The sequence below is a fragment of the Labeo rohita genome, chromosome 23, assembly GCF_022985175.1.
Source record: "Labeo rohita strain BAU-BD-2019 chromosome 23, IGBB_LRoh.1.0, whole genome shotgun sequence".
Lineage (NCBI taxonomy): Eukaryota > Metazoa > Chordata > Actinopteri > Cypriniformes > Cyprinidae > Labeo > Labeo rohita.
The window spans coordinates 18515366-18542783 of NC_066891.1; the positions used below are offsets into that span (position 1 = coordinate 18515366).

Sequence of the window (27418 nt, forward strand, 5' to 3'; positions counted from 1 at the left end):
TAAACAATTAGATTGGCCAAGATGTGCCTTTTTATTAGATTTGCAGACGCCGCAAACATGTCAGCTAAAGAGATTCCGTATCGCCATGACAACATCAAGTCTGTTTCTGAAGCTTGTACTGTAGCAGGGTTATTTTGAATCACTGTAAAGGGTGAAGGAGAGGGGAAGGGGGTTGAAGGAAACTTGCTGCATGTCTTGGGAATAAGCAGGTGTAGTAGGGGACAGCTGAGGGGGGAGGCGTAAGTGGTTTCCTCTTAAAAGGTTTGAAGGGTTATATATAGACACCATCACAGTTCGATCCCAGAGGAACATTTCCAACATGACGCAACTGATCTATAATCTCTGTCCTTCAAAGCAAATTCCAGCCCTAATTGTTGATGTTGTGTTGCCTCAGTTCTCTTTTTCTTCAACAATCTCAGCATGGGTTGTTCTTAAGAGTCTTGAATGCTGTCATTAGGGGTTTGGAGGGGATGGAATGTAATTTTTTCTTACTGGACGTTCTCCATCATTTTAAGGAACTCTGGAATGAAAATAGAAAAAGGGATGAAATAACATACAAACCCATTTCTTGGTATTGTTCATTCTCTCTCCACAAACATGAACATTCATAGCATTCAATTATTGTAGCCATCATACACTCTTAAAATACATCCATGTAGTCGTTCCATTGCACAAAAAATCCTTTTTAATGGAAAAGGTTTCTTCAGTTCATTAAAATGTTCTTCGCACCAAGCAAAAAATGGTTATTTTAAAGAATTGGTTCACTTCCAAAATAAAAATTTCCTAATAATTTACTCACCCCCTTGTCACCCAAGATGTTCACGTCTTTCTTTCTTCATTTGACAAGACATCAAGGTTTTTGAGGAAAACATTCCAGGATTTTTCTTCATATAGTTGACTTCAATGGTGGCCAATGGGTTTAAGGTCCAAATTGCAGTTTCAGTGCCGCTTTAAAGGGCTCTACATGATCCCAGCCGAGGAATTAGGGTCCTATCTAGTCAAACGACCGGTCATTTTTTTTTAAAAATAATTAAAATCAATATACTTTTTAACCACAAATGCTTGTCTTGCACTAGCTTGACCTCACACATTACGTAATTACGCACATAACGTAGGCGGACGTGCCGACCCAGTGTTTACAAGGTGAACATGCAAAGAAAGTCAAACGCCTTTTACAAGGTAAAACAACGACGTCAGATGATTTTGAAGTTGGAGGAGAAAATGACATGGAATTTTCATTTTAAAAAGACAATTTAACTAAAACTTACGTTTTGTTTATGAAAATATATTTCTGAACATACCATATGCTCAGTAGTTCTAGGCTTCCATGTTGAGTATAGGCCCAAAACACTAAAAATGTCAATGGACCTTTATCGCACCGGAATTGAACACCGGAAGCGCTTGTCGAAGCAGTATATCGATTCTTCCGGTTATGTATATTTTTCAATATGCTGTTGAATAAAAGCCTGTTAACATGAGCATCTGCAGGTTGATTTCAAAATCCAGACATTTTCAGAGACAGGCGAAGAAATATTCTGATGATTACTGTGCACATAATTTTCCAAACACATCGGAACTTGTAGTTTTAATCCAACGTACCGATCTGAGAAACCCATGGCTCATAAACATGCGTGATTTCACCACACTGCGTCAGTGCGTGCAGTGTGTGTGAGACCTGATGAATAAAATCAGAATCAACATATTTATTTATTTATATTAAATTTTAGTCTTTATTCTGTCATTTTTCATTCACAGTCATTTCACTGTATGTAATTTACGTTTATGCCAAAATTCTTAAATATTACTCAAATCACGCTGTCAATGCGTTATACTGTCTAGATTAATTAGCTAAAATGTTCAACATTGTTATTTCTTTAAGGCAACGCCTATTCATTCATCTATTTTAATACTGCTCTTACGAAAATTAAGCATGGTATGTGTAGTAAAACTATGGCAATACAATTGGAAATCAGTCCGCGGAAAAAAATAAAATAAAATATAACATGGTTACTACATTTACTATAATAAATCCATGATTAATTCACTAAGGGTGTTTATTTAAAATGTATTTTAATGTAAACAGGTATAAAATATGATGAGAAAGACATTGTTAATGAGAAGACGAAATTGACTGCAGCAGGTTAAATTTATTTATTATTCAGAATGCACATTTGGAAGAGAAATATTAATTCTCTTATGAAGCTTATATGAAGCTGGAAAATGAGGCTTACATTATCAATCTCTTGATTATACTTGTTAAGTTTCATATTCATCGCTGTAAATTTATCAATCAGAAACCTCTTTTTTCTGTGGTACTTAAAGAATTAGATATTTATAGAAGTACTATTAAGGGGAGTACAAACAAAAAAGCTATAAAAACTCTGCATTTGTTTGATTCATTTAAGTTATTGTGATTTAGCAAGACCTGTCATTTCTTTTTTTTTTTTATTTAATTTAATTTATTTTTGTATGTATTTTATTTTCTTGTATTTATTTTTTAATTAATTTTATTTGTTGGTTCTTTATAAAAAAAATTGTATAAAAAAATTGTATTAAAAAAAAATTAAAGTTACGCTGTTTAGGGGATAATGAGCACTACAACTGACGTCGCTTTCTGTTATTTAAAATGCCGAAAATAACGTCATTTGACAATTAAAAAAAAACTAGTAAAATGCGAAAGAAAAAAAAATTTAAGTTACGCCATTTAGGGCAGGCCTGGGCAGACTCGGTCCTGGAGGGCCAGTGTCCCTGTAGAGTTTAGCTTCAACCCTTTCACTTTACAAGATGTTAAATGATAGAGTGGAGTCGTGTAAATTACTTACGGATTATTTTGATGTTTTTATTAGCTGTTTGAACTCTCAATCTGGTGGCACCCATTCACTGCAGAGGATCCATTGGAGGGCAAGTGATATAACGTCTAGGTTACGTACGTAACCCTCGTTCCCTGAAGGATATGGGAACTCGCTTATATGTAACGTCGTAGTGAAACGACTGAAGGGGAATGCTAAATTTCTATAAATCTGTTGTGTTGAAGAGACAAGCTCATCTACAATCTGGACAGCTTGCAAGGTGAGTAAATTTTCAGTTTTTTGTATCAATCGGCTATAATCACATTCAAATACACAGGCCAGATTTGGAACGCCTGTCATTCATGAAGTCCTACACGTTGATCGGATGTTCATTGAATGGCTAATTCAATTATGCTGTCAGCTTCCAAGAAGGATGTAGAGAATCTTGGCCCACTTTTACACATTTTATCACCCATTCCACAGAATACTGTAGATTTTAAAATTGCCTGCTTTATATATGATGCAAGATCACTAACTAATTTTACAAATAGTTGCATACATTTGCATCAGAAAAGTCTGTAGTGGAAAGGGATTTTTTTAGGGGAAGAAATAATGGGAATTAATTATTTTCTTTAGCAAGGATGCTTTAAATTAATCAAAATTGATGATGAAGACATTTGTAATGTAACAAAAGATTTCTGTTCTTCTGAACTTTCAATTCAAAGCAACCTGAAAAAAATTATACTCAGCTGTTTTTAACATAGTAATAATGATAATAATAATAAATGTTTTTTGAGCAGCAAATCAGAATATTACAATGCTTTCTGAAGGATCATGTGACTGGAGTAATGAAGCTAAAATGTAGCTTTGAAATCACAAAAATGAATCACATTTTAAAATATATTCAAATAGGAAACAGTTATTTTAAACAGTAAAAATATTTCAGAATTTTACTGTTTTTGCTGTACTTTGGATCAAATAAATGCAGGCTTGGTGAACAGAAGACACTTCTGTAAAAAACATTTAAAAATCTTACGGTTCAAAAACTTATGATTAGTAGTGTACAGTTTTATATATATTGTGATTTTATTTTATTAGGATTCTGCTTGTTTTTTTCTCCTAATTAGCTTTTTTTATATTGATATCTAATGGCTAAATGCTGCTTTAACATGTTTTGTAGAGTGCGGAAGAATATGGCCTGATATGGATCACCTCAGATTTAATATCTGTGGTGACTGTCATCGGCATCTTCATTTTTCAGAAGTAAGTGCATCTCTTTTATGTCCTTCAAGTTGTTTCTTAATGCTTTTTAATACTGGAAGCTATTTTGCTGTGTCAGTAGTGGCTTTAATCTTCAATATGACTATTTCTGTGCTCGCACACATTTGCACGAAAGCAGTCCTTGGCATTAATGTTAGGTTGTTCTGCAGTTAGCACGCTTGCTATATCTCTGCTGGGCGGGCGGGCGCTTTTCAACTGATGGCTCTGCTCTTTTCTTCTTGGCAATCTCTACTTTCCATTTTCTCTCTGTCTTCTGCTCTTTGCATGCGCCTGTCTTCCACTGCTCGCTGAAATTGCTCAGCTATCACCTGATCAGGTAATGAGGATGAGTATTTTAGGGTCTTGATTTGTTCTGTTTCATATGTCTGTTTGTATTTTTCGTTCCAGTAATTATCATTCTTAGTGCTTTTACTTTAGTGTTGCTCTTTAATCCTTTTAAAGTGTTCTCAGTCACTTTATCTCATCAAATATTTCAAGATCCAATACTTAATGAGCAGAACTTTGTGGCACTTTCAAAGCCTCAGAAGTGTGTTTTGTTGACTGTGTGTTGTCATGTTTTTTCCTCAGGTGGAAGATGAGTGGTATACGCAGCTAGAACCCTGAGCAGATCATGCTAAGCGCTGTAGTACGTCGGCCGAGTCGTGACGTCAACCTCATGAAGGAGAAACTGATCTTCTCAGGTGAGACTGATCACACAGCTGTGTGGAGATAAAGCCTGGTTAATGGACCCTTATCACACCGGAAGCGCTTGTTAAAGCAGTGGATCAATTCTTCCGGTTATGTATATTTTTCAATATGCTGTAATCACTAGTTGAATAAAAGCCTGTTAAAATGAGCATCTGCAGGATGATTTCAAACTCCGGACATTTTCAGAGACAGGCGAAGAAATATTCGGATTACTGTGCACAGAATTTTCCAAACGCAACGGAACTTGTGATATGAGATGTAGGCGTAAACATCCCCAGTTTCGAAATGCATACTCCACGCGAACGTGCTCCCGCGTAATATTTTAGAAGGACCTTAATTCATCCCATGCATCTCATCCGTGTTGTGTCAGGAAATCGTGAAAACTGAGGCAGTGTGTCATTGTTTGGAATAAAAGCAGCCGGGTACACTGCAGTAACACCGGAGAAAGAAAGGAAAGAGAGGATTCTCCCATTAGTTTTCATTGCGTTGCGATGGGACCGGAAGTAGGGATACACTGCTTCACTTACCGGATATAGGAAGTGAGATAAAGGTCCATTGCCCAGTAACACGGTGGACAGTAGCAAACATAGATGGTGTTTTATGCCCATATTCCTACAGATCACCTATATTTATACAATTGTTTCAAAGCAGCTATGTAAGGTCATGTTTGGTTTTTTGGGAAAAAGGAAAACTTGACATTGTCAAATTCTAAATGTAATGTAAGGTTACATTTTATTTTGATTGTCCCCTTAGTCTATTGACTATTAAGCAACCACATGTCAAGAAAAGCCCTATTCGGTCGGGATTAGTTTTACAGGGGGGCGTTAGAGAAATTTGTGTTTCACAGACGTGGGCCTACTTTGCAATTTTAATCCCGTCCGAATCTGCCACGTCTGTGTTTTCCTCACACAACCTCTGTAATAATTTCAGAGCAAATGACCTACTGTTTTTCGGCAAACTCAGCGATCCTCTGAGAAAACTAATCCCGTCCGATTGTGCATGTCTGTGATTGCAGACGGTATTTTTTTCCCCACGCATTTCCTTGTGTGTTTTGGCCAACGTGAATTACCGTATATGCTCTTAACGTGCGCATTTTTGATACGTTTCCCTCTCGGCAAAGAAGCAAAAAATTACAATAATAAAATCAAGAGCCAGATCACATTAACCGCTGTAATATAAACGTTGGGTAAGATTAACGTTACTCGCGTTCATTTCTGCACTCATTAATGTTACATAATGTTTTAATTACATATGTACATTTATGAACATTATAAATTAAACATTGTTTTACTACAAATAAATAAAAGAGTTAAACTAAAGTAACCACACATTAACCATGGTTTTGCTATACTAGCCATACAGCTCCACCATGGTATTTGCAGTAAAACTGTGTTTATGCTATGATAATAATCTGACTATACTCAATGCACGCATGAGTGTGTGATCTCTGCAACGCCCAGATGTACGAAACAGACCCTCCCACCTCTGTAATAAACACGGAGATGTTAGTCCCATCCGAAGTGATACACGACAATCGCAGACGTCAGGTGATAAGAATCGAAACTCAAACGTAGTTTAGAAAACTAGTCCTGTCCGAATAGGGTTTAACACTGCTTAGAGTATTAGTAGACTTAAGTTAGACTTAAGGTACACCTTAGTAGGTAGCTAGAAGGTTCACTTACTTGAAAAGTTACTTTATAATCAGTTTGTCTGTTGGGGAACCATCAAAATAAAGTGCTAACATAGCAACCATGACCCGCACTCTCAATGAAGAGGCAGAAGTTTCATCAAAGGACAAACGGATTTCCAGCACTAAATATCACTTGCTGTAGCTCTGCTACTAAATTTATTTAAAAATGTACAGCTATGATCAGCTGTTTCTCCATCTTGGCTGAGCTTTCAATGTTGTTACTGAAAAGGATGGAGCTAATTGGTTGAATCTTGTCACATGTCTACATTTAAAAATAACGAACTTGAGCGTGCAAAAGATGTGAAATGTGAACGGCCCTAAAGGTTACCATCAAAATAATCAAACTGATATTACAATAAAAATAGTTAAAAGCAAACGTGTCCTATTACACATTCATCTGATCTGATACCTGATCTTATGGCTGTTTGAGAGAAAAAAAATATTATTATTAATTATAAGTGGTCTGTTAAGTAAAGCAACATGGCAAAATATGAGACTTATAGTACGTTATAACTATGAGAAGTATAATCCATGGTAACTTAAGTTGATGTGTTTATTGTGTGTTATAATCACCATACTCTTAAAAGCTATAACCAAGTAAATATTTTAATATATTAAACCGTTCTTATGAATACTCTTGAGATGATACAACATATCATAAGGTTTTTTATAATGCATTATGCATTGATTATAATGCCTTTAGAATACCCTTATAATGTATTATAAATATGGGCTTCATATAAAGTGTCACCAAAATGACCAATTACCATATTTCTCACTGGAATTGTGTAGAGCCCTTTGAAGCTGCACTGAAACTGTAATTAGGACCCAATTTGGATTGAAGTCCACTATATGGAGAAAAATCCTGGAATGTTTTCCTCAAAAACCTTCATTTCTTTTTGACTGAAGAAAGAAAGACATGAACATCTTGGATGACGTAGCGGTGAGTAAATTATCAGGGAATTTTTGATTCTAGAAAACTAATCCAAACTCAGACTGGTTCTTTTATTGCATCTATTAAGGGAGAAGTCCACTTCCAGAACAACAATTTACAGATAATTTATTCACCCCCTTGTCATCCAAGATGTTCATGTCTTTCTGTCTTCAGTCGTAAAGAAATTATGGTTTTTGAAGAAGCATTTCAGGATTTTTTTTTTTCATATAATGGACTTCAATGGTGCCCCGATTTTGAACTTGCAAAATGCAGTTCAAATGCAGCTTGTAGCACCAGCTCTGCGATGCGCGTCCACGATGCTACGTACTATGGAATTACGTCTAAGTTCATCGTCTGTGTACTCCGGCTCAAAAAGGTAGGATATGGCGAAAAACTCCATCACATTTTTTCCTACAACTTCAGAATCATCCAACATCGTTGACTTTTTACTTCCACTTTCTTAGTCTTTGCACGTTTGCTTGGTCTGTAGTTCCGCCTACGTCGCGCGTGACCTTTCGACGTGTTCCACAGTACGTAACGCCATGGACGCGCATCCCAGAGCCTGTGCTACACAAGCTTTTGTGCTTAAAAAGTATGCAAATTTTTATTTTTAGAAAAAAATGACTAATCGTTTCGCTAGATAAGACACTTCTTCCACGGAAGGGATCATTTAGAGCCCTTTGAACCTGCATTTAAACTGCACTTTGCAAGTTCAAAATCGGGGCATCATTAAAGTCCATTAAATGGGAAAAAATGCTGAAATGCTTTCCTTAAAAAACATAAATTCTTTACGACGGAAGACAGAAAAACATCAACATCTTGGATGACAAGGGGGTGAGTAAATTACTTCTTGTTCTGGCAGTGGACTTCTCCTTTAATTGAACCCTTTAATTTCCACATGAGGGCAGCACAGAAAATAGAATAAATAGGATTTGCTTTACCATCAAAATCAATCTTCCCATCTTTGTTTGTGTCTGCATCTGCCATGAGTTCATTTATCTCTTCTTCTGTCACCGGCTCACCAGTTGCACGCAAGATTTCCCCAAACTCCTCACGATCAATGAAACCATCTTGATTCCTGTTGGAAAAAAAATATATTTTTAATTACAACTTAACTTGTAATGTCAGAATGTGTTTGTTTCTCCATTAAACTGATTGCTGATTATTAATCAGCAGTGTTTTTGTCATGCATAATTTGACACATAACAAAGATCACATTTAGAAACACAATGTAGCTGCAGTATGTCTTTTTTGCTTTCTTTCATGTCACACAGGTGATCTTGATTTTATGGGTGTAATTTGCTGGAATGAGTACAGTGAAATTATATTCAGCATATTTTTTGCATGTAGAGGATTTACTGTTGTGTAATACTTGATTGCTTGCCAAATAGATGAACAATATGTGATTAACATTGCCCAGATAATTAAAAAGCATATTAATTGCTATTCAGAAGTAGCTGTGTTTTCTGACAAAATACATTTGTTTAATTGGCAAAAATGTACTGCAGGAGATCTTTTACCAGTAAAATAAAAACAAAAAATAAAATCCCTTGTACAAAAAATGACTTTGAAATGGACTTTGCATGGGCAGAATCAATAGAAGATGTTTTTGTATGCCTACTGACTACTGTGGACATGAAAGACAAATCCAATGACCTTTCCTCACACTGCTGTTTGGCTAAGTGTTGACATCAAATAACATACTTGTCAAAGACACGGAAGCATTCAGATAGTTCCTCTTCAGTCTTGCCAGCTTGATCTTCTTTTAGCTGCTGCACCATCATGACCAAGAACTCCTCAAAGTCAATAGTGCCACTGCCTGAGGATGCAAAACTGAGATGTGATGGGAAAGACTGAAACAGTTTTCAGAAACCAAATGCACTCTTAAAAATAAAGGTGCTTTAAAAGGTTCTTCACAGCGATGCCATAGAAGAACCATTTTTTGTTCCACAAATAACCATTCAGTCAAAGGTTCTTTAAAGAACCATCTCTTTCTTAACTTTTTATAATCTAAAGAACCTACTTTTACCACAAAGATCCTTTTTTGAAACAGTAAGGTTCTTCAGATCTTAAAGGTTCTTTAAGGAACCATTTAGACCAAAAAGCTTCTTTTATGGCATCGTGAAGCACCTTTATTTTTAAGAGTGTACTATAGCGTTCAGTTAACTCTCTCCTTCATCATTTGTTTGGGGTTGATATGCCATTGTTAACTTTCAAGAAACATAAGATTTTGCACACATTTTTGAAATATGGAAAAAACTAATTGAGTGCCACTTGGTTTCTGCCACTAAATAACAGATAGAAAAAGAGTAATTGTGACATTTTCATCTTACAATTCTGACTTTATAACTCGCAATTGTGAGTTTACAACTTGCAATTCTGAATTTTCTTTCTCAGAATTCTGTGATACAAACTCGCAATTCAGACTTTTTTTCTCAGAATTGAGATATAAACTCACAATTGTGAGAAGTGAACTCAGAATTGTGTGATATAAACTCGCAAATCTGACTTTTTTTCTCTGAATTACAAGTTTATATCTCACAATTCTGGCTTTATAACATGCAATTGGGAGTTATGAAGTCAGAATTGTGAGATGTAAGCACGCAATAGCTAGTTTATATTTCACAATTCTGAGAAAAAATGTCAGCGTTGCGAGTAAAAAAAGAAAAAGTCCGAATGCGAGAAAAAAACTTAAAATTCTGATTTTGACTTTTTTTCTTTGCAAATGCTCAGAATTTTGAGAATTTATTTCTCGCGATTGTGAGTTTATATCACGGAATTCTGGCTTTATAACTCACAATTGTGAGTTTATATCTCGCAATTCAGACTTTTTTTTCTCAGAACTGAGATATAAACTCACAACTGAGTTATAAAGTCAGAATTGTGTGATATAAACTTGCAAATCTGACTTTTTTGCAAGTCAAAGTCAGAATTGGGAGTTTATATCTTGCAATTCTGACTTTTACTCCTCAGAATTCTGAGTTTTTTCTCACAGTTCAGACATTTTTTGTCAGAATTGCACGATACAAACTCGCAATTCTGACTTTTTTATCAGAATTACTTTTTCTCAGATATAAAGTCAAAACTGTGAGATATAAACTTGCGAGTCTGAGAAATTAAGTCAGAATTGTGCAATATAAACTTGAAATCTGACTTTTTTTGCAAGTTATGAAGTCAGAATAGAAACTCATAATTTGTACTTTTTTTCTTAGAATTGTAAGTTTATATCACAATTGTGGGAAATAAATTCTCAAAATCTGGGTTCAACAGAATTCATTAAGGTTTGAATTACATTGAGGGTAAGTAAAAGATGACAGAATTTTATTTTTAGATGAACTATCCCTTTACGCACATTGCAAGCGAACCTATATTTAATGTACACTCTTAAAAATAAAGGTGCTTTAAAAGGTTCTTCACAGCGATGCCATAGAAGAACCATTTTTGGTTCCACAAAGAACCATTTAGTCAAAGGTTCTTTAAAGAACCATCTCTTTCTTACCTTTTTATAATATGAAGAACCTTATTTCGCCACAAAGAACCTTTTGTGAAACAGAAAGGTTCTTCAGATGTTAAAGGTTCTTTATGGAACCATTTAAACAAAAAAGGATCTTCTATGGCATCGTGAAGAAATGAGAGTGTAGTCCATTTTTGGGTTGCAACCCAACTTACCATCTTCATCTACTTCTTCAATGATGGCATCCAGCTCCTCTCTGGTTGGATTTTGACCCAGCATCCTCATGACGGTACCCAACTCCTTGGTGCTGATATCACCGCCACCATCAGTGTCGAACATGTCGAAGGCAGCCTTGAACTCTTTGATTTGGGATTACCAAAAAAAAAAAATACATAAAAAATAGAAAAAGGAAAAAAAAAAAAAGAATTCAAAACAGGATGTGAAAAGCTGTGTAATGAGATTTTTGTACAAGAACAATTCACCATGAAAGGCGAGCAGTATAATAAGCAAAATCATGAAGAGATTGTCAAAGTTCACACACTCACCAGCAATCATTTCCTCGCTCAGGAAGGAGCGGGCATCTTGCTGGGCATCAGTGGGCTAATGAGAAGAAGAGATTGTGGTATACTAAGAGCCTTATGGATCATTTACAAATCAAACTGAACATAATAACTTTGTTCATTATTTGAACCTTCACAGGGGGCTCCTGGTCTTGAATAAAGCAATGGAAATTTATTTTAAAAAATATTCATGACAGACAAAGAGCAGACAGGAACAACATTATGAAAAGCTTTTCCTTTTAAATAGTTTAACTTTATAAAATAAAATTATGTGGAAACTTCAGTGGCCTCAAAAAGTATTTAGTAATAATAATTGTTACAATAAGTATTAATTATCAAACAGAATTAGTGTAGAAACGTAAGATTATCACTGCATTAAATAACAAAATATCAAATCAGATGGAATTTGTAAACAAATGATGCTAGTGCTTTTATTAACAAAATTAAGCAATTGGCTTGATATTTAATGCAATGACATTCTTAGGTTTTTATGTACAGACTGAATACCAAAATACTTTCTAGGTAACCTAAAGGTGGAAAAGACACTTAATAATCAAATTAATCCATTTTGTTTATTAATGATCTCTTTAGAACATAGAAGAAATAACAAAATTAATATAGCTGCAAACTATATTATAGCTGTTCAATCGCTTTAAAGGGGTCATCGGATACAAAGTTCACTTTTACATGTTGTTTGAAGATTAATGTGTGTTGTCAGTGTATGTACACATCTACCCTATAATGATAAAAATCCATGTAGTGGTTTTTAATTTATCTGTAAAAATAATATCCCCTTTTTCAAATCGAGCCATTCTCAGATGCCTGTCACACTGACAGAGGCCACGCCCATAATAGTTGATTGACATGAGCGTTTTACCTCAGACCCGCCTTAAATCAACTGTAACAGTCCGACCTCCATTGTTTCGATGCTGGAGCAGGGATGTAAGTTAGACAAGAATATCTCTGATTGAGCGATTGAGGTGTTGTGTTGCTGGATGTAATAATAAACACAGTGGTCGACATCTGAGCTGTTGAAGATGCAGTGGATTACGTTTGTTTGTGAATAGAATGCGCCTCCCGATCTACATATATCCGTCTATGTTTGCGCAAATCATTCGTGATCCAGCTTCACTTACAGCAGAAGTGAATATAAGAGTTTTTTTTTCATGAATCTTTGCGATTGCCTTTCCTAATAACATGCTTGTTAGCAAGTTTAGCGGCTAAACGCAGCTAAATGCGGCTAAAGTAAACAGGCTCGCCACTCCACAGAGAGAAGAGAGGGGAGGAGCAGAGCTCATTTGCATTTAAAAAAACCTCAAAAAGAACAGGAGCTGATTTTGACAAGGTAAAAAGGGTGTTGTTTTACACTACCATTGAGAATTTTTAACCAAAGTATATTACAGACTTTTCATTAAGACCCTAAAGAATCATATCAACTGTGAAAATGGGCATCCGATGACCCCTTTAAGACATTTTTGGAAAATCCAGGTCGTTTACCATAGAAATATGATGTTTCTAACATTTATGACTGTTACAGGACCAAAACTTCCCTACTGTCCCTAAAACTTTAGAATCACCTTTGGTATGTGCCCACCAGGTTTCGTGAAATTTTTAGTTTTTGAGGCTTTATAGGCTTTTGGGTATTTTCGGACAGGCCCCTTTTCTAAACGACCTCGTCATAGCTTCCCAAAGGGTAAATTTCAACATTTTTTGATAATGATTGACCTAGAGAGTTCAAATAATTGCACTGCAGTATTTTTTTTTTTTTTTTTTTACATTTTTTCAATCATTTAACAAACTGTCTGATTGAAAGCAGTAGTTTTAAAGGCAAAGTTGTTCCGAATGAGGAGGTCTATCATATGATATGAATATTGTGTGTACGTGTGAAAAACCGTGCAATATAAAATCATGTACGCCCTTGAAAAATGCAGTATTGAACATAATATTGAATGCATGAAACATTTCATGAAATTCTATTTAAAATGTTCTCTGAAGAAGGCATGAGATGTGAGAGACGTCTCTATATGGCTAATGGACATTGTAACAATGAGTTTCTCATGTAATGTATGAAATGTATTACGGTAACAAATTTATTACAAGAGATCTGTCATTCTCACACATTCTCCATCTCCATAAGATCCCTAACATATTGTTTGGTAGCTAGAGAAGGAAAAAAAAGCTCTAACCAGAAACAACAATCCTCAATAAGCTTGAGGAAGTACCCAGTGCCCTTTCTGCCTGCCTTGGTTTTGTGTAAAATGCTACTTAATACCAACATGAATATACATTCCTCTCACAGAGCCAGAATCCTGTTGTTCACATGCACATTCTCAGAAGGAATCACAGAATGGCACTGCAAATGTCAAAGGACCATGATAGTCTCAGCACTGTAATCAAACCCTGTAAGTTCCCTTCTTTGATGATGTGGATTACCACATGTATCCAAAGACCACAAACATTAAGACGAGAAGAGAAGTCACTTGTCAATCATAAGCACGCACTTACAAATAGTTAAAAGTAGCGATAGTTTCACTAATATAGATGATGACTTCACTGCTATGAATATTAATTGCACTGGAAACACAACAAGCCAAAAGAACTCTTATATTCAACCAGGCTCAAGATACAGATCTTTTTGTGTAGCACCTATGGAAACTGGTTTTATTCAAGTAAATTATCATTTAATATGACAAAATCCACCTGATATTATTAGGTTAGTTCTAAGTAGGGTTAGATGTTTAGACCAGGTAAACCTGCAAATATCTACTTTTATATTCTCTTTGAGATCTTCTATAAAAAAAAGTATCCATATTGTTTGATCATAGAAAGACAGACTGAAGCATTTTATCCATATCTGCTCCTTACCATATTGACAGCTTGTTATTGAGATCAAAGCCTATCTGAAAACAATGACAGTCTTCTGTCCAGCAGCCTTTCCTCCTAAACGTACGTCTCCAGACTCCCCTAATAAAACCTCATATTATTCCCACTCTTCTAGAAAATGGCCAGGATTGGACAAGAAACTCTGGAGACTCAACTTCTCAGCCAATGACCGTTCAGCCTTAAAAAAAGCTCCACCCTGCTTCTTCATCCCTTTCTAATCCAGTGCCACCTCTACGTGCCCTCTATTGCCCCATATTTAGCTGAAGGATGGACAAGTGGTCTCAAAGCCAAAAAAAAAAAAAAAAAAAAAAAAAAAAAAAAGGAAAGCAATGCAAGGTTATTTAAGCAGTGGATTAACAGATTCCAGAAGCAGATGTTGGCTACAGTCACTTCCACACACAAGGTTGGATTTGTTCCCTCACACACATGACTGTGTTTCTTCACCTTATCCGTCAATCGCACCATCTAGAAGTCAGTTTGGCTGTGTATCCCTGTCTGTACTGACTGGCTCACTTGGATCTGCATCAGATCAACACATATTAAGAAACAGTGAGTCACAACAAGACAATGAGATTCATGTGAGGCATCACAGTCAGTTGGAACTGTATTACCCTGAAGGGGTTTATTACACAGCTACACTGTCCAAAAACAGGTACAAAATCTGTCACTGGGGAGGTATCCTTTCAAACAGTGCTAGGTAGCAATATGTATAGGTACTAAAATAAAAATTGTAGCTTTTGAAAGGGTACTGTCCCAGTGGCATCTTTTGTACCTTTTTGTCTGATTGAAAACTCACCAAATAAACAAACATACCTCTAACTACATTAACCTAAAGCTTAAAGTCTGTTAAAACTAAAGTCCTCTGAGCTAATTTTCACTACAAATGATAACTAAGACGCAAGATGGTGCAAGCTCTGTTTCTATGAAACGAGAGTGTACTACATTTGATGAGGAATGAACACTGCGACTGTAAAAAAAAAAAAAAAAAAAAAAAAAAAAAATGTTCTGAGAAATATGAATCACCACATCTGAATGTGCCTATTTTCTTACTATATAGAAGGTGAAAAACATAATCTGGTATGAGAATGGCTGAGTTTATTTTATTTATAAAATGAAAGGTTAAAAGTCTCTGGATGACCTACTGCTTCCACAGAGATTCTGAAAGATTCTGCTATTAAAAGTTTGGATATTACTCATATTACACAGTCATACTATATAGAATATAAGGCTCACAAATTTTGTTCCTCATGAATGTTGTACTGTATACTCCGACAGTATACAGTGTTCAATCAAAGATTCTTAAAAATGGAAAGATATCAATCACTGTGGCTCTACCATTGGAGAAAGCTTAATAGTTAACTTCATTCTTAAAAATAATAATTCTTTATTGGCATCAGTGATTCCATTAAGAACCTTTGCCATCTATAGAACCTTTTCATTCCACAAAAAGTTCTTAAGAATATTAAAGAGGTCATGATATGAGAAACCAAAATTCCCTTGATCATTTACCATCATTTACCAAGAGGATATTGTACTAAAAAAACATCCTGCAAGATTCAGAGCTCAAAACTTTGTTGTTAGTCTAAAAACAGCTCATATTGAAGGCAGTCTGCCAAAACAACAGCTTTTGGAATATTCTACTCTATGATGTCACAGTGTGGATAAGCACCGCCTCCACAGAAGATCATCAACATCACTGATTGTTTAGCCCCGCCCACTGATTCACGCATGTGGTGCAACAGAGGGAATGCACACGTCTGCGCAGAAACCAAACGATAAAGATGGCTCTGAAGACCATTATACATTGTGCAGTGCCAAGCTGTGGGCCAACAAAACTGGAGAATCGCACACAGCCAGAATGTCAGAAATTATTTATGAAATATGCAGACAGTGATCGTTTTCAGGATAAAACTAACGACATAGCCCTGCTCTCAGTGAATACAGTCAGTGACAGTGGTAACTGTACACTAATAGATTTTTGGGGACACCTAAAAAGATTCTTCTATGGAATCCCTGCAAAAAAACCCATTTTGGAACCTTTATTTTAAAGTATCTGATTACATGTAATCTGGATTATGTAATCAGTTTGGTGAAGTTGTGGATGGTGTGAGTACTACCATCCCTCCAAGTTTCAAGTCTTTACGACTTATGGTTTAGTCTGCACGATTAGTCATTATTGAAGATTAAAAGGAGTTGAAAATGCATTGAAAGATCACACAATTACATAGAGTAGTTTTACAGCCACAAAAAATGTGACAGAAGCATAAATTTGATTTATTTACCTAATGATGACGAGATCTCTCATGTCACACGCAGTGGAAATAAATAATATAATAATAAAATCGAAGATTAAAAGGAAAAAAGACAGATCATGTCCTCATATTGTATGACAAGAACATAATATTGAATGCATGAAACATAAGAAATTATATTTAACATGTTCTCTGAAGAAGGCATGAGATGTGAGAGACGTCTCTATAAGGCTAATGGACATTGTAATAATGAGTTTCTCCATGAAATGTATTCTGGTAACAAATTTATTACAAGAGATCTGTCAAAAACATGTTCTCAGCTAAACATGGTGTTTTAATATAGCTAAAATACCTTCTACACCACACACATTCTCCATCTCCATAAGATTCCTAACATATTGTTAGGTAGCTAGAGAAGGAAAAAAAGCTCTGACCAGAAACAACAAGCATCCTCAACAAGCTTGAGGAAGTACCCAGTGCCCTTTCTGCCTGCCTTGGTTTTGTATAAAATGCTACTTAATACCAACATGAATATACATTCCTCTCACAGAGCCAGAATCCTGTTGTTCACATGCACATTCCCAGAAGGAATCACAGAATGGCACTGCAAATGTCAAAGGACCATGATAGTCTCAGCACTGATATCAAACCCTGTAAGTTCCCTTCTTTGATGATGTGGATTACCACATGTATCCAAAGACCACAAACATTAAGATGAGAAGAGAGAAGACAATTGTCAATCATTAGCATGCACTTACAAATAGTTAAAAGTAATGATAGTTTTACTAATATAGATGACGACTTCACTGCTATGAATATTAATTGCACTAGAAACACAACAAGCCAAAAGAAAAGAACTATATTCAACCAGGCTCAAGATACAGATCTTTATGTGTAGCATCTACGAAAACTGGTTTTATTTAAGTAAATTATCATTTAATATGACAAAATCCACTTGATATTATTAGGTTAGAACAAGTAGGGTTAGAGGTTTAGACCAGGTAAACCTGCAAATATCTACTTTTTTTGTTATCTTCAAGATAATAGATAATAAATAATGAAATATCCATATTGTGTGATCATAAAAAGACAGACTGAAGCATTTTATCCATAGCTGCTCCTTACCATATTGACAGCTTGTTATTGAGATCAAAGCCTATCTGAAAACAATAACGGTCTTCTGTCCAGCAGCCTTCCTCCTAAACGTACGTCTCCAGACCCCCCTAATAAAACCTCATATTTTTCTCACTATTCTAGAAAATGGCCAGGATTGGACAAGAAACTCCAGAGACTCAACTTCTCAGCCAATGACCGTTAAGCCTTAAAAAAGCTCCACCCTTCTTCTTCATCCCTTTCTAATCCAGTGCCACCTCTACGTGCCCTCTATTGCCCCATATTTAGCTGAAGGATGGACAAGTGGTCTCAAAGCCAATAAATGAAAAAAAAAAAAAAAAGGAAAGCAATGCAAGGTTATTTAAGCAGTGGATTAACAGATTCCAGAAGCAGATGTTGGCTACAGTCACTTCCACACACAAGGTTGGATTTGTTCCCTCACACACATGACTGTGTTTCTTCACCTTATCTGTCAATCGCACCATCTAGAAGTCAATTTGGCTGCGTATCACTGTCTATGCTGAGCGGCTCACTTGGGTCTGCATCAGATCGACACATATTAAGAAACTGTGAGTCACAACAAGACAATGAGATTCATGCGAGGCATCACAGTCAGTTGGAACTGTATCACCCTGAAGGGGATTATTACTACACAGCTAATTTTCACTACAAATGATAATTGAGGCGCAAGATGGTGCAATCTCTGTTTCTATGAAACGAGAGCATACTACATCTAATGAGGAATGAACAAAAAAAATATGTTCTGAGAACTATGAATCACCTCATCTGAATGTGCCTATTTTCCTACTATATATATATAGAAGGTGAAAAACATAATTTGGTATGAGTATGTCTGAGTTCATATTATAAAATGAAAAGTCCCTGGATGACCTACTGCTTCCACACAGATTCTGCTATTAAAAGTCTGGATTTTATTCATATTACACGTTCATACTATGCATAATATGAGGGTCGCAAAGTTAGTTCACCATGAATGTTGTAGTCCTTCATACTCAGACAGTATACAATTTCAGAAGCACTTAATTTGTGTGGTTTGAATGGAAATAATTGTACTTCCAAATATGTTTTTAAATGAAAGGATATCAACCACTCTGGCTCTATACCACTGGAGAACACCTAATGGCTAACTTCATTCTTAAAAAATAAAAATTCCATATTAGCATCAATGGTTCCATAAAGAACATCTATGGAACCTTTCCATTGCACAAAAGTTCTTTAGAATATTAAAATGTTCTTCACACTCATAAAAAGTAGTTCCATTAAAGGGCGCCCATTATGCTCCTTTTTACTAGTGTCCCCAGAATGTGTCTGTGATGTTTCAGATCTAAATACCCAACAGATGTTTTATTGTAGCATGTCAAATTTCCCCCTTTTTGGGTGTGAGCAAAAACACGCTGTTTTCATGTATGTACCTTTAAAAGCAAATGAGCTGCTGCTTGTGCCTTCTTTCCAGAAAAGGGCAGTGCCTTTACTAAAGCTTTACAAATAGCCTGTCAACATCAAAACTGGAGAATCTCAGGCAGCCAGAAATGTCACTTTCAGGATAAAACGACATAATTTCTTTTATGGCAAAAATCATTAAGATATTAAGTAAAGATTATGTTCCATAAAGATATTTTGTAAATAAATATATAAAAATGTAATTTTTGATTAGTAATATGCATTGCTAAGAACTTCATTTGGACAACTTTAAAGGCGATTTTCTAAATATTTAGTTTTTTTGCACCCTCAGATTCCAGATTTTCATTTGTATTCTAACAAACCATATATTAATGGAAAGCTAATTTATTCAGCTTTCAATTTCAAAACATTGACCCTTATGACTGGTTTTCTGGTCCAGGGTAACAGTTGATTCTCCCTAATTCTTCTTTTAGCTAATCTTTTAACCCTTTAACTGTCACTTCCATTTTTGAACATAGATGTGAAAATGCACTACTCAAACTCAAATTTTTATAGTTCATTAATGAAAACATTTTGTAATGTGATTTTAATGTACATTTTCAATGGTAATGGAATATCTGATTTTAAAATGGTTTTCAAAGTTTTCAACTGATATATAATTTCTTATGATATCTAAAGCGTGATAGGGAAAAAGGCAACGAATTAAGTTTTTTTGTGACAAAGGTCAGAACTCATGTTATGATGTAGATTTTTTTGAGGTCAGAAAGTCTTCTAGTTTTTCAGACATTCACAAAAAGACCTGGCATTAGTCAGGTGAATATAATTACACAGAGGTCACACAGCATTTGACCACTGGATTTACAAAATTCATTTCCATTTTATTAAGATTAACATTTCAACATCACAGTGGCATGCGAAAGTTTGGGAACCCCCTGCAGAATCTTTGAAAATGTGAAGAATTTTAAAATAATAAGAGAGATCATAGAAAATGCATGTTTTTTTATGTAGTACTGTGCTGAGTAAGATATTTTACATAAAAGATGTTTACATATAGTCCACAAGACAAAAAAACAGCTAAAATTATTAAAATAACCTTCTTCAAAAGTTTGGGAACCCTTGGTTCTTAATACCGTGTGTGGTTACCTGGATTTTCTATGTTTTTTGTTTAGTGACGGTTGTTCATGAGTACCTTGTTTGTTCTGAACAGTTAAACTGAGCACTGTTCTATAGAAAAATCCTCCAGGTCCTGCAGATTCTTCAGTTTTCCAGCATCTTTTGCATATTTAAACCCTTTCCAGCAGTGACTGCATGATTTCGAGATCCATTTTTTCACACTGAGGACAACTGAGGGACTCAAACACAACTGTAATAAGAGGTTCAAACATTCACTGATGCTCCAGAAGGAAACACGATGCATTAAGAGCTGGGGGGGTGAAAACTTTTGAACAGGATGAAGATTTTTGAAAATTGTTCTTATTTTGTTGAAATTTCATTTTTTTTTTCCCCATTTAGTACTGCCCTTCGGAAGCAACAGAAAATACTTGCATGTTTCCCAGAAGACAGATTAAGTACAATTTACCTTGATTTTCAAATTCAAAAAGTTTTAACCCCCCAGGTCTTAATGCATCATGTTTCCTTCTGGAGCATCAGTGAATGTTGTAGATCAAAAACCGTCATAGATCATCTAGGTAACGACACACAATATCAAGAACCAGGGGTTTCCAAACTTTTGAAGGGTTATTTTAATAATTTCAGCTATTTTTTTGTTTCGTGGACTATATGTAAACATCTTTTATGTAAAATATCTTATCCAGGACAGTACTAAATTAAAAAAAAACAAAACAAAAAAAACATGCATTTTGTATGATCTCTCTTATTTTGTTAAAATTATTCACATTTTCAGATTCTGCAAGGGGTTCCCAAACTTTCGCATGCCACTGTATGTCTACTACTGATGAACACACAGAGTTAGTAAATCATGTATTAATGCATCTTCAGAAGGCTTCTGTCTTTTAACTCATTAAAATGCACAAATTATACACTTAAGTACTGCGTAATATTAATTGACTACATGTACTTACTATATGGTTAGGGTTAGGATTAGGGTTTGTCTTAGGGTTACTTTCATGTAATTATGCACAATTAATTGCTATATTAATAGTAAGTATGTAACATGTAACAAGTTAAAATAAAGTGTTACCACACATTTTTATGATTGAAATAATTATTTGCTTTTTAACAAACTCACAAACCCCCTGCAGTTCCTTTACAAACCCCAGTTTTGGAAACCTTGACATAACTGAATGTTTAATGCACTTTATCTGGTTATTAATAACAAATAGAATATATTTTCTTTTTCTTTATAGATATAGTACAAGATCATCTTATTTAAATCAATGTGATAAACGAGTTAGGTCAAAAGTAATCTAAAAGTAATTAGATTATATTACCTAAAATGTGAAATGTAACGGATTACGTGACTAACTAAAATTTTTGCCATGTAATTTGGAATCAGTAACGGATTACAATTGTAAGTAATCTACCCAGCTCTGATTACATGTGCCTTGATAACTAATCACATGATGTCACTGCACTGCTGTCAGAGTTGTACGACAGTCAATCACTGTTGCGGACACAAAAAATGAATGAGAATTGTTGTGAACTGAAGGTGACAAACAGACCATTCAAATTTTGAATGGACTAGAGCTTTTACGCATCTAAAAAGAGCTTCAAAAGCAGTCCATATGACTGCATTGTATACAAGTTTTCAAGCTGAAGTCATTACATAACATGAGGGTAGCAACAACAAAGGTTTCATTTACATTTCCTCCTACATGAACAGTACAGCTTTTCCCCTCTCTACTTGTGTTTTCTTCAATGTGACTGGAGACGAATGACCTTGTAAGACTCTTAAGTCTTGTCATCATTACCCTTCCATGCCTTATCCGGTTTCTGCTAATAATCCTCTGACTGCTAGAGTTTCGTAGGCTTTGCAAATATATCTACTCACAGGACGAGTCTTAGTAGATAGTCTTTATCCACACGCTTAACACACCCACACCCATAACTTATAAACACTTGTAACTCAACTTGTAATACAGTACAGTCGAAGTTATGATGTGTAAAGATGTCATAGCCAAATGTAGATTGGTGTCACGGTCTGAATTAAAGGTACAAACCTGCTGAAACAATGCTGCCTTGCTTTTGAATATCAGACAAAATTTCTTATCTACTGACAGGAGAGATACGTAATAAAGCGACTGGATCTATCACACATGTACACACAGTATGAGACTTAAAAATGATTTATTAAACGTGTTCTAATGCTCTCAGAGACAAAATTTTTAACATTTTGTCTAATCCTCCTTTTGTATGAAATGACTTTATTGGCCAAATAAAGGTCAATCTTATTAAGCTCATCCAGCAAGGATGTGGCAAGAAAATTAATAAAAGCCAACTTAATTTCCAGTAAAGGCCCAAGTATTTTCACTACAGTGGTCTGGTTGTGAGGAAGGCTCTGTATTATCTTATAAGCATGCAGTTTTCTCCTAATTATCCATATTATTATCTACATTTGACTAATTGAGGACCAGGCATCAGACACGTTTTTCTGTGAATTTCGAAAGAATGAGGTGATTTTAGCCAGATGTGGCTGGTATAGTAGTCAATGTAGTTGTCAACGTGAGGATTATATGTAACAACCGAAATATGATTCCAACATTCATATGTTCACATACAGGCCTACATTTCTTTCTAATCCTTTATTCTTTAAAATGACCTTAATTAACCAAATAAAGGTAAGTCTCATTGAGCTCATCCAGCAGCGATCCCTCTGGCAAGAAAAGAAATGAATACCACATTTCTTTTCAGTGAAAACCTACTTATTTTCATTACGGTGGCTGGTTTGTAAGGAAAGCTGTCCATCTCATAATCATCTAGTTTTCTTATTATTATCTAGATTAATAACTCAATCTGACTAATTGAAGGCTGGGCATCAAACACACGTTTTTCTGTGAAATTAGAAAGAATGAGGCTATTTAGAGTCAGATGTAGTCAATGTACTCAATGTCAGTGATGAGTTACTAATGGCATTATTTTTTTCAGTAACGAATGTTACAACGCCGTTATCGTTACTAACAATAAAATGCGGCATTACTATAATTTATTGTAATATTACTATAACTTTATTTTTCTGCTCATCTGAATGGATGCACTGTGCACCTGTATTTGACGAAGTGTAAACTCTAATGTTAGTTTGAAGACACACAACTAGCCATCGCTATGTCTCACACACACACAAAGAAAGATACAGAGTGAGAAAGTCTTATATACAATGCAGAATTGACACGCTACATGTAAACAATATTCTTTGTTGTATTTTCCTGTCAAAATAACAGAGTTCCTTTGGAATTCTTCAGCTTTTAAGAACTGCCGGTTTCTCCGGTAGTAGGTAGAACTAATGCGCAAACGGCAATCTTATTGGCTGGCTCTCACCTATTATCGCCCTTGTTTTGATTTCAGGAAATCAGTTCAAGCGAACACAGACAACGTAATTAATATTCATGAACCCATCAGCTCATTAATCCTTAGTGCATTTTACATTGTTATTAGTATTCATAGTAGTTAAGTATCTGTTCAGTATTATTTTTAGTCCCCCCATCATAATGTCATATTATAATGCTTGACTGACTGATGCTAAGTGTACACTCAGATATTAAAAAAAAAAACTGTACCATTAAGCTTTATATATCGGGTGAGTAAAGTAAATATTTTTATTAATTAATATAAATTTCATTCATTTAATAGTGGGGGCATCCAAGTTATTTGACATATTTGAACATTTTTTTTAAAACAGTAACACACTAGTTACTTTCCTTGGTAGTTAGTTACTTTTATAATGATGTAACTCAGTTACTAACTCAGTTACTAGTAACTGTAACTAATTACTTTTTTAAAGTAACATGCCCAACACTGCTCAATGTACACTGTCTCAGTGACTTATTGGAGTAAATTTTACTAAAAAAAAAAAAACCCTATTTTAGTCTTTCTATCATTAAATTTCAAATTAAATTCAGTGTCTGACTTTGTTATTGTAAATGTGAAATTTAGACTACACTCTTAAAAATAAAGGTGCTTCACAATGCCATAGAAGGACTTTTTTTGTCCTTCTAAATGGTTCCATACAGAACCTTTAACATCTGAAGAACTTTTCTCTTTCACAAAAGGTTTTTTATGGCGAAAGAAGGTTCTTAAGAAAGAGATGGTTTGACTGAATGGTTTGACTTTTGACTGAATGGTTCTTTGTGGAACCAAAAATGGTTCGCTGTGAAGAACCTTTTAAAGCACCTTTATTTATAAGAGTGTAGAAATTTCAGAGTGAAAATTGAGTGATGATAGATAGATAGATAGATATAGATAGATAGATAGACAGACAGACCTTTTAGACTCTAACCTCTAAAGTAAAAGACTTTCCATAAACTTACGAGGATGACTTTGAGAATCAGAATAGCTGCTTACTCATTACAGATAGATTTACATAAATGAGCAAATCACTCAAGGCAGAGTGAGTGTCTTGTCATCACTCTTTCTAATCCAGCCCCCATCCAGTCCATAATGTAGAGTAGTATGGTGGGCCAGTTGCACAGAGGTAACCTCTGGGGGCTCATTTAACAAGCATTTATTCTTCATGAGTGCCTAATGTCATCCCAAGCTTTCCAAGACGCTTAAGCTGAGGTAACTGACAGCAGCAACTGTCAACCTCTCGCTCCAGTCGCTGTGCCTAACACTCCCCCTATTTTCTTCGCTCTATTCTTGGACATTCTTAAGCACGGCAGCTGAATCTTGGAGAACAACTAGATGTGTAGCAAGCTAAATAAGGAGAGAGCAGTGAACGCCCCTGCTCTTGTCCTCTCCCTAAATCCCAGTTATCTATCAAGAGTGCTTAGTGATTCTACAGCTGTAGCACTGAATGCTAATACATGCCAGTCGATAGGCATATATATAATTATGTTTGATCAATATCCTTTGAATCACATAAATCGTTTTAGCAGTTGACTAAATCAATGTTGCGTGTAAACCTACTCCTGTCAATCACAACACAAGGGTAATCGCTTAGCTCAAGCTGTGACAACTTTTCCTGCATCCTTTCATTAACATTTTAAATCACTTCTATTAACATTTTGATCTTCCTTCAGTAGTCGTTCTTCTGTTAGTGACAACATAAGATAAAATCAAATATGAAGACAATGTGAAATGCCATTACCAGGCTACTCATTGGGTAGAGTGGGAGAAAACAAATCCCTTAAGGACTGTGATTTTTTTTTCCTGTGAAGCAAAAGTTGAATGTGCCCAGAATAGTTATCATAGTTTTAGTGACAATGACATCAATTATAAACCAAGTATGAAAAATGTCCAGAGTTTTTATGTTATTAGATTTTTTTAACAAAAAATAAATTAGTACCAAGGTGGCGTAAAATGCCCCAATGGGTTGGGTTAAATCCCCCCCACCCCCATCCGTCTGACAAAGCAATTTGCATACATTTACAGCAAAGTCAGAGTACAGACAGTTTTAGTTTAAAATTAAGACAAATATAATCAATTATGAATTACAAAATTATAATAGCCTATTTGAGAAATATTGTTAGCTGATGCTAACTGGCTAGCTAAATAGCCACCTGATGCTAACCTGAGGTAATTTTTAAATATAAAGTCAATTTTTGTTTTATTCAACCACACTGTAAAAAACAATTTGTTGAGTCAACTTAAAATAATTTGTAACCTGGCTGCCTTAAAATTTTAAGTTCAGTCAACTCAAAAAAAAGTTTATTCAACTTGAAATGTTAAATTATACAAAGTGATAGCTTAGAGATTTGAGTTGAATCAACCTAAAATTTTAAGGCAGCTGGGTTACTTACCCATCTGTTAAGTTTAGCAAACACAAATATCTAAGTTGTTACTTAGTACAACTTAACATTTCAAGTTGAATAAACTTATTTTAGTTGACTGAACTTAAAATTTTAAGGCAGCCAGGTTACAAATTATTTTAAGCTCACTCAACAAATTGTGTTTTTTATTTTTTACAGTGCAACTAGAATACATTTGATGGATAAACATAGGATTTGTTGTTCAGAACAGAATAACTACAGTTAAGCCATACCTCCTGGGGGCGTTTTACCTCACAGACTATGTTTAAAAAAAAAAAAGTTTAATTAAAATATAATTATGTTTTTCTTAAATAATACATTACGATCTACAGGCCTTATTATTATGATATCATATATAACTGTGATGTTCTACAAAACAACAAGCTTTAAAACACTTTTTTTCCTACTGCTGAAAATTAGATCATACTGTGAAATCTGTTTTCTCTCAGATACGTCCAACAGTGTAAGCTTCATGGTGAATATTTCTACATCACTCTTGTCAACATACTCTGTAATTACAATAAAAATTTATCCTGACTTTAGTGGTTCTGTGGGAGAAACAGTAGGGAGGTGTTTTCTATGGACTGAATTTTGTGCCAATATTCATCAAACAAATCCAGCGTTTTGCAAATTAACACAATCTGCTTTGCAAGGAAAAACTCAACTTTCAAACTAACACTAAGTAATTTGCAAATACAAAACTCTATCTGAGAGAAAATGCAGAGGTATGGACAAATATATATATTGTGTGTTACAACTGTGAGATGTTTTATGAGGAAACTTGGCTTGATTTTTTCACAAATGCGTGCAGGCAGATTTTCTCACAAATACAATTGAGCAACTTCCTTTCCCAAAATTAGCAGATGGCGTTGTCGGTCAATTTATGCTAGTCTACTGAGACCCGAAACACCTGTTTAACTTTTCAGGGAATACAGTGGACCAACATGAGTGGGGAACAGGTGAGTTTCTGTCTTAGTATATCTAAAATGAACCATTCAGAGGTTTTCACAAAGCGACCCTATTCTACAATGTAACTGAAATTCACAATAAGTGCTTTAAAGTTGTTAACATGATTGATTAGTTCAAAAATCAATAACATGCTAAACATTTAACTATGCAGTCTTTCCCTATAAAAACTGATCCATTCTCCATACTTCTTATCCTCTGTTGGATCGTGGGATATATACATATGTTGATACAATTGTTCAACATTCAAAACAACGCAGGGATATAATAACAATATATCATGTCACAATATATTGTAATACTAAAATGCCTACATGGTTGAAGACACACTCTGGACAGCAAGGACTCTTCTCGGAGTCAGAAAGAGACAGAAACTTACCTTTTCCCCACTCATATTGGTCCGCTGTATTCCCTGAAAAAGCTGTTTACTCGCGCATGGTATAGCAAAACCGTTGCAAATCACA

General features: G+C 35.0%; 1 protein-coding gene and 1 long non-coding RNA gene across 4 annotated transcripts; one reads left to right on the forward strand and one right to left on the reverse strand.

Moving 5' to 3' along the window:
- On the reverse strand, positions 1 to 27418 carry tnnc2.1 (troponin C2, fast skeletal type, tandem duplicate 1). 3 transcript variants are annotated; one of them, XM_051096083.1, is made up of 6 exons: positions 27334 to 27418; positions 11381 to 11435; positions 11051 to 11194; positions 9086 to 9200; positions 8323 to 8459; positions 1 to 520 (listed from the first exon to the last, which is right to left on the reverse strand). In XM_051096083.1, the coding sequence occupies exons 1-6, from the start codon at positions 27346 to 27348 to the stop codon at positions 489 to 491; spliced, it is 498 nt and encodes a 165-aa protein (XP_050952040.1). In that variant the 5' UTR covers positions 27349 to 27418; the 3' UTR covers positions 1 to 488. The 3 variants fall into 3 exon arrangements, with proteins under 3 accessions (XP_050952040.1, XP_050952041.1, XP_050952042.1); XM_051096084.1 differs by lacking the exon at positions 27334 to 27418 and adding an exon at positions 17656 to 17774; XM_051096085.1 differs by lacking the exon at positions 27334 to 27418 and adding an exon at positions 14261 to 14398.
- Positions 2830 to 4799, forward strand: LOC127154516 (uncharacterized). Its single transcript, XR_007825489.1, has 3 exons — positions 2830 to 3069; positions 3970 to 4052; positions 4638 to 4799. It is a non-coding gene; the product is annotated as an uncharacterized LOC127154516 (long non-coding RNA).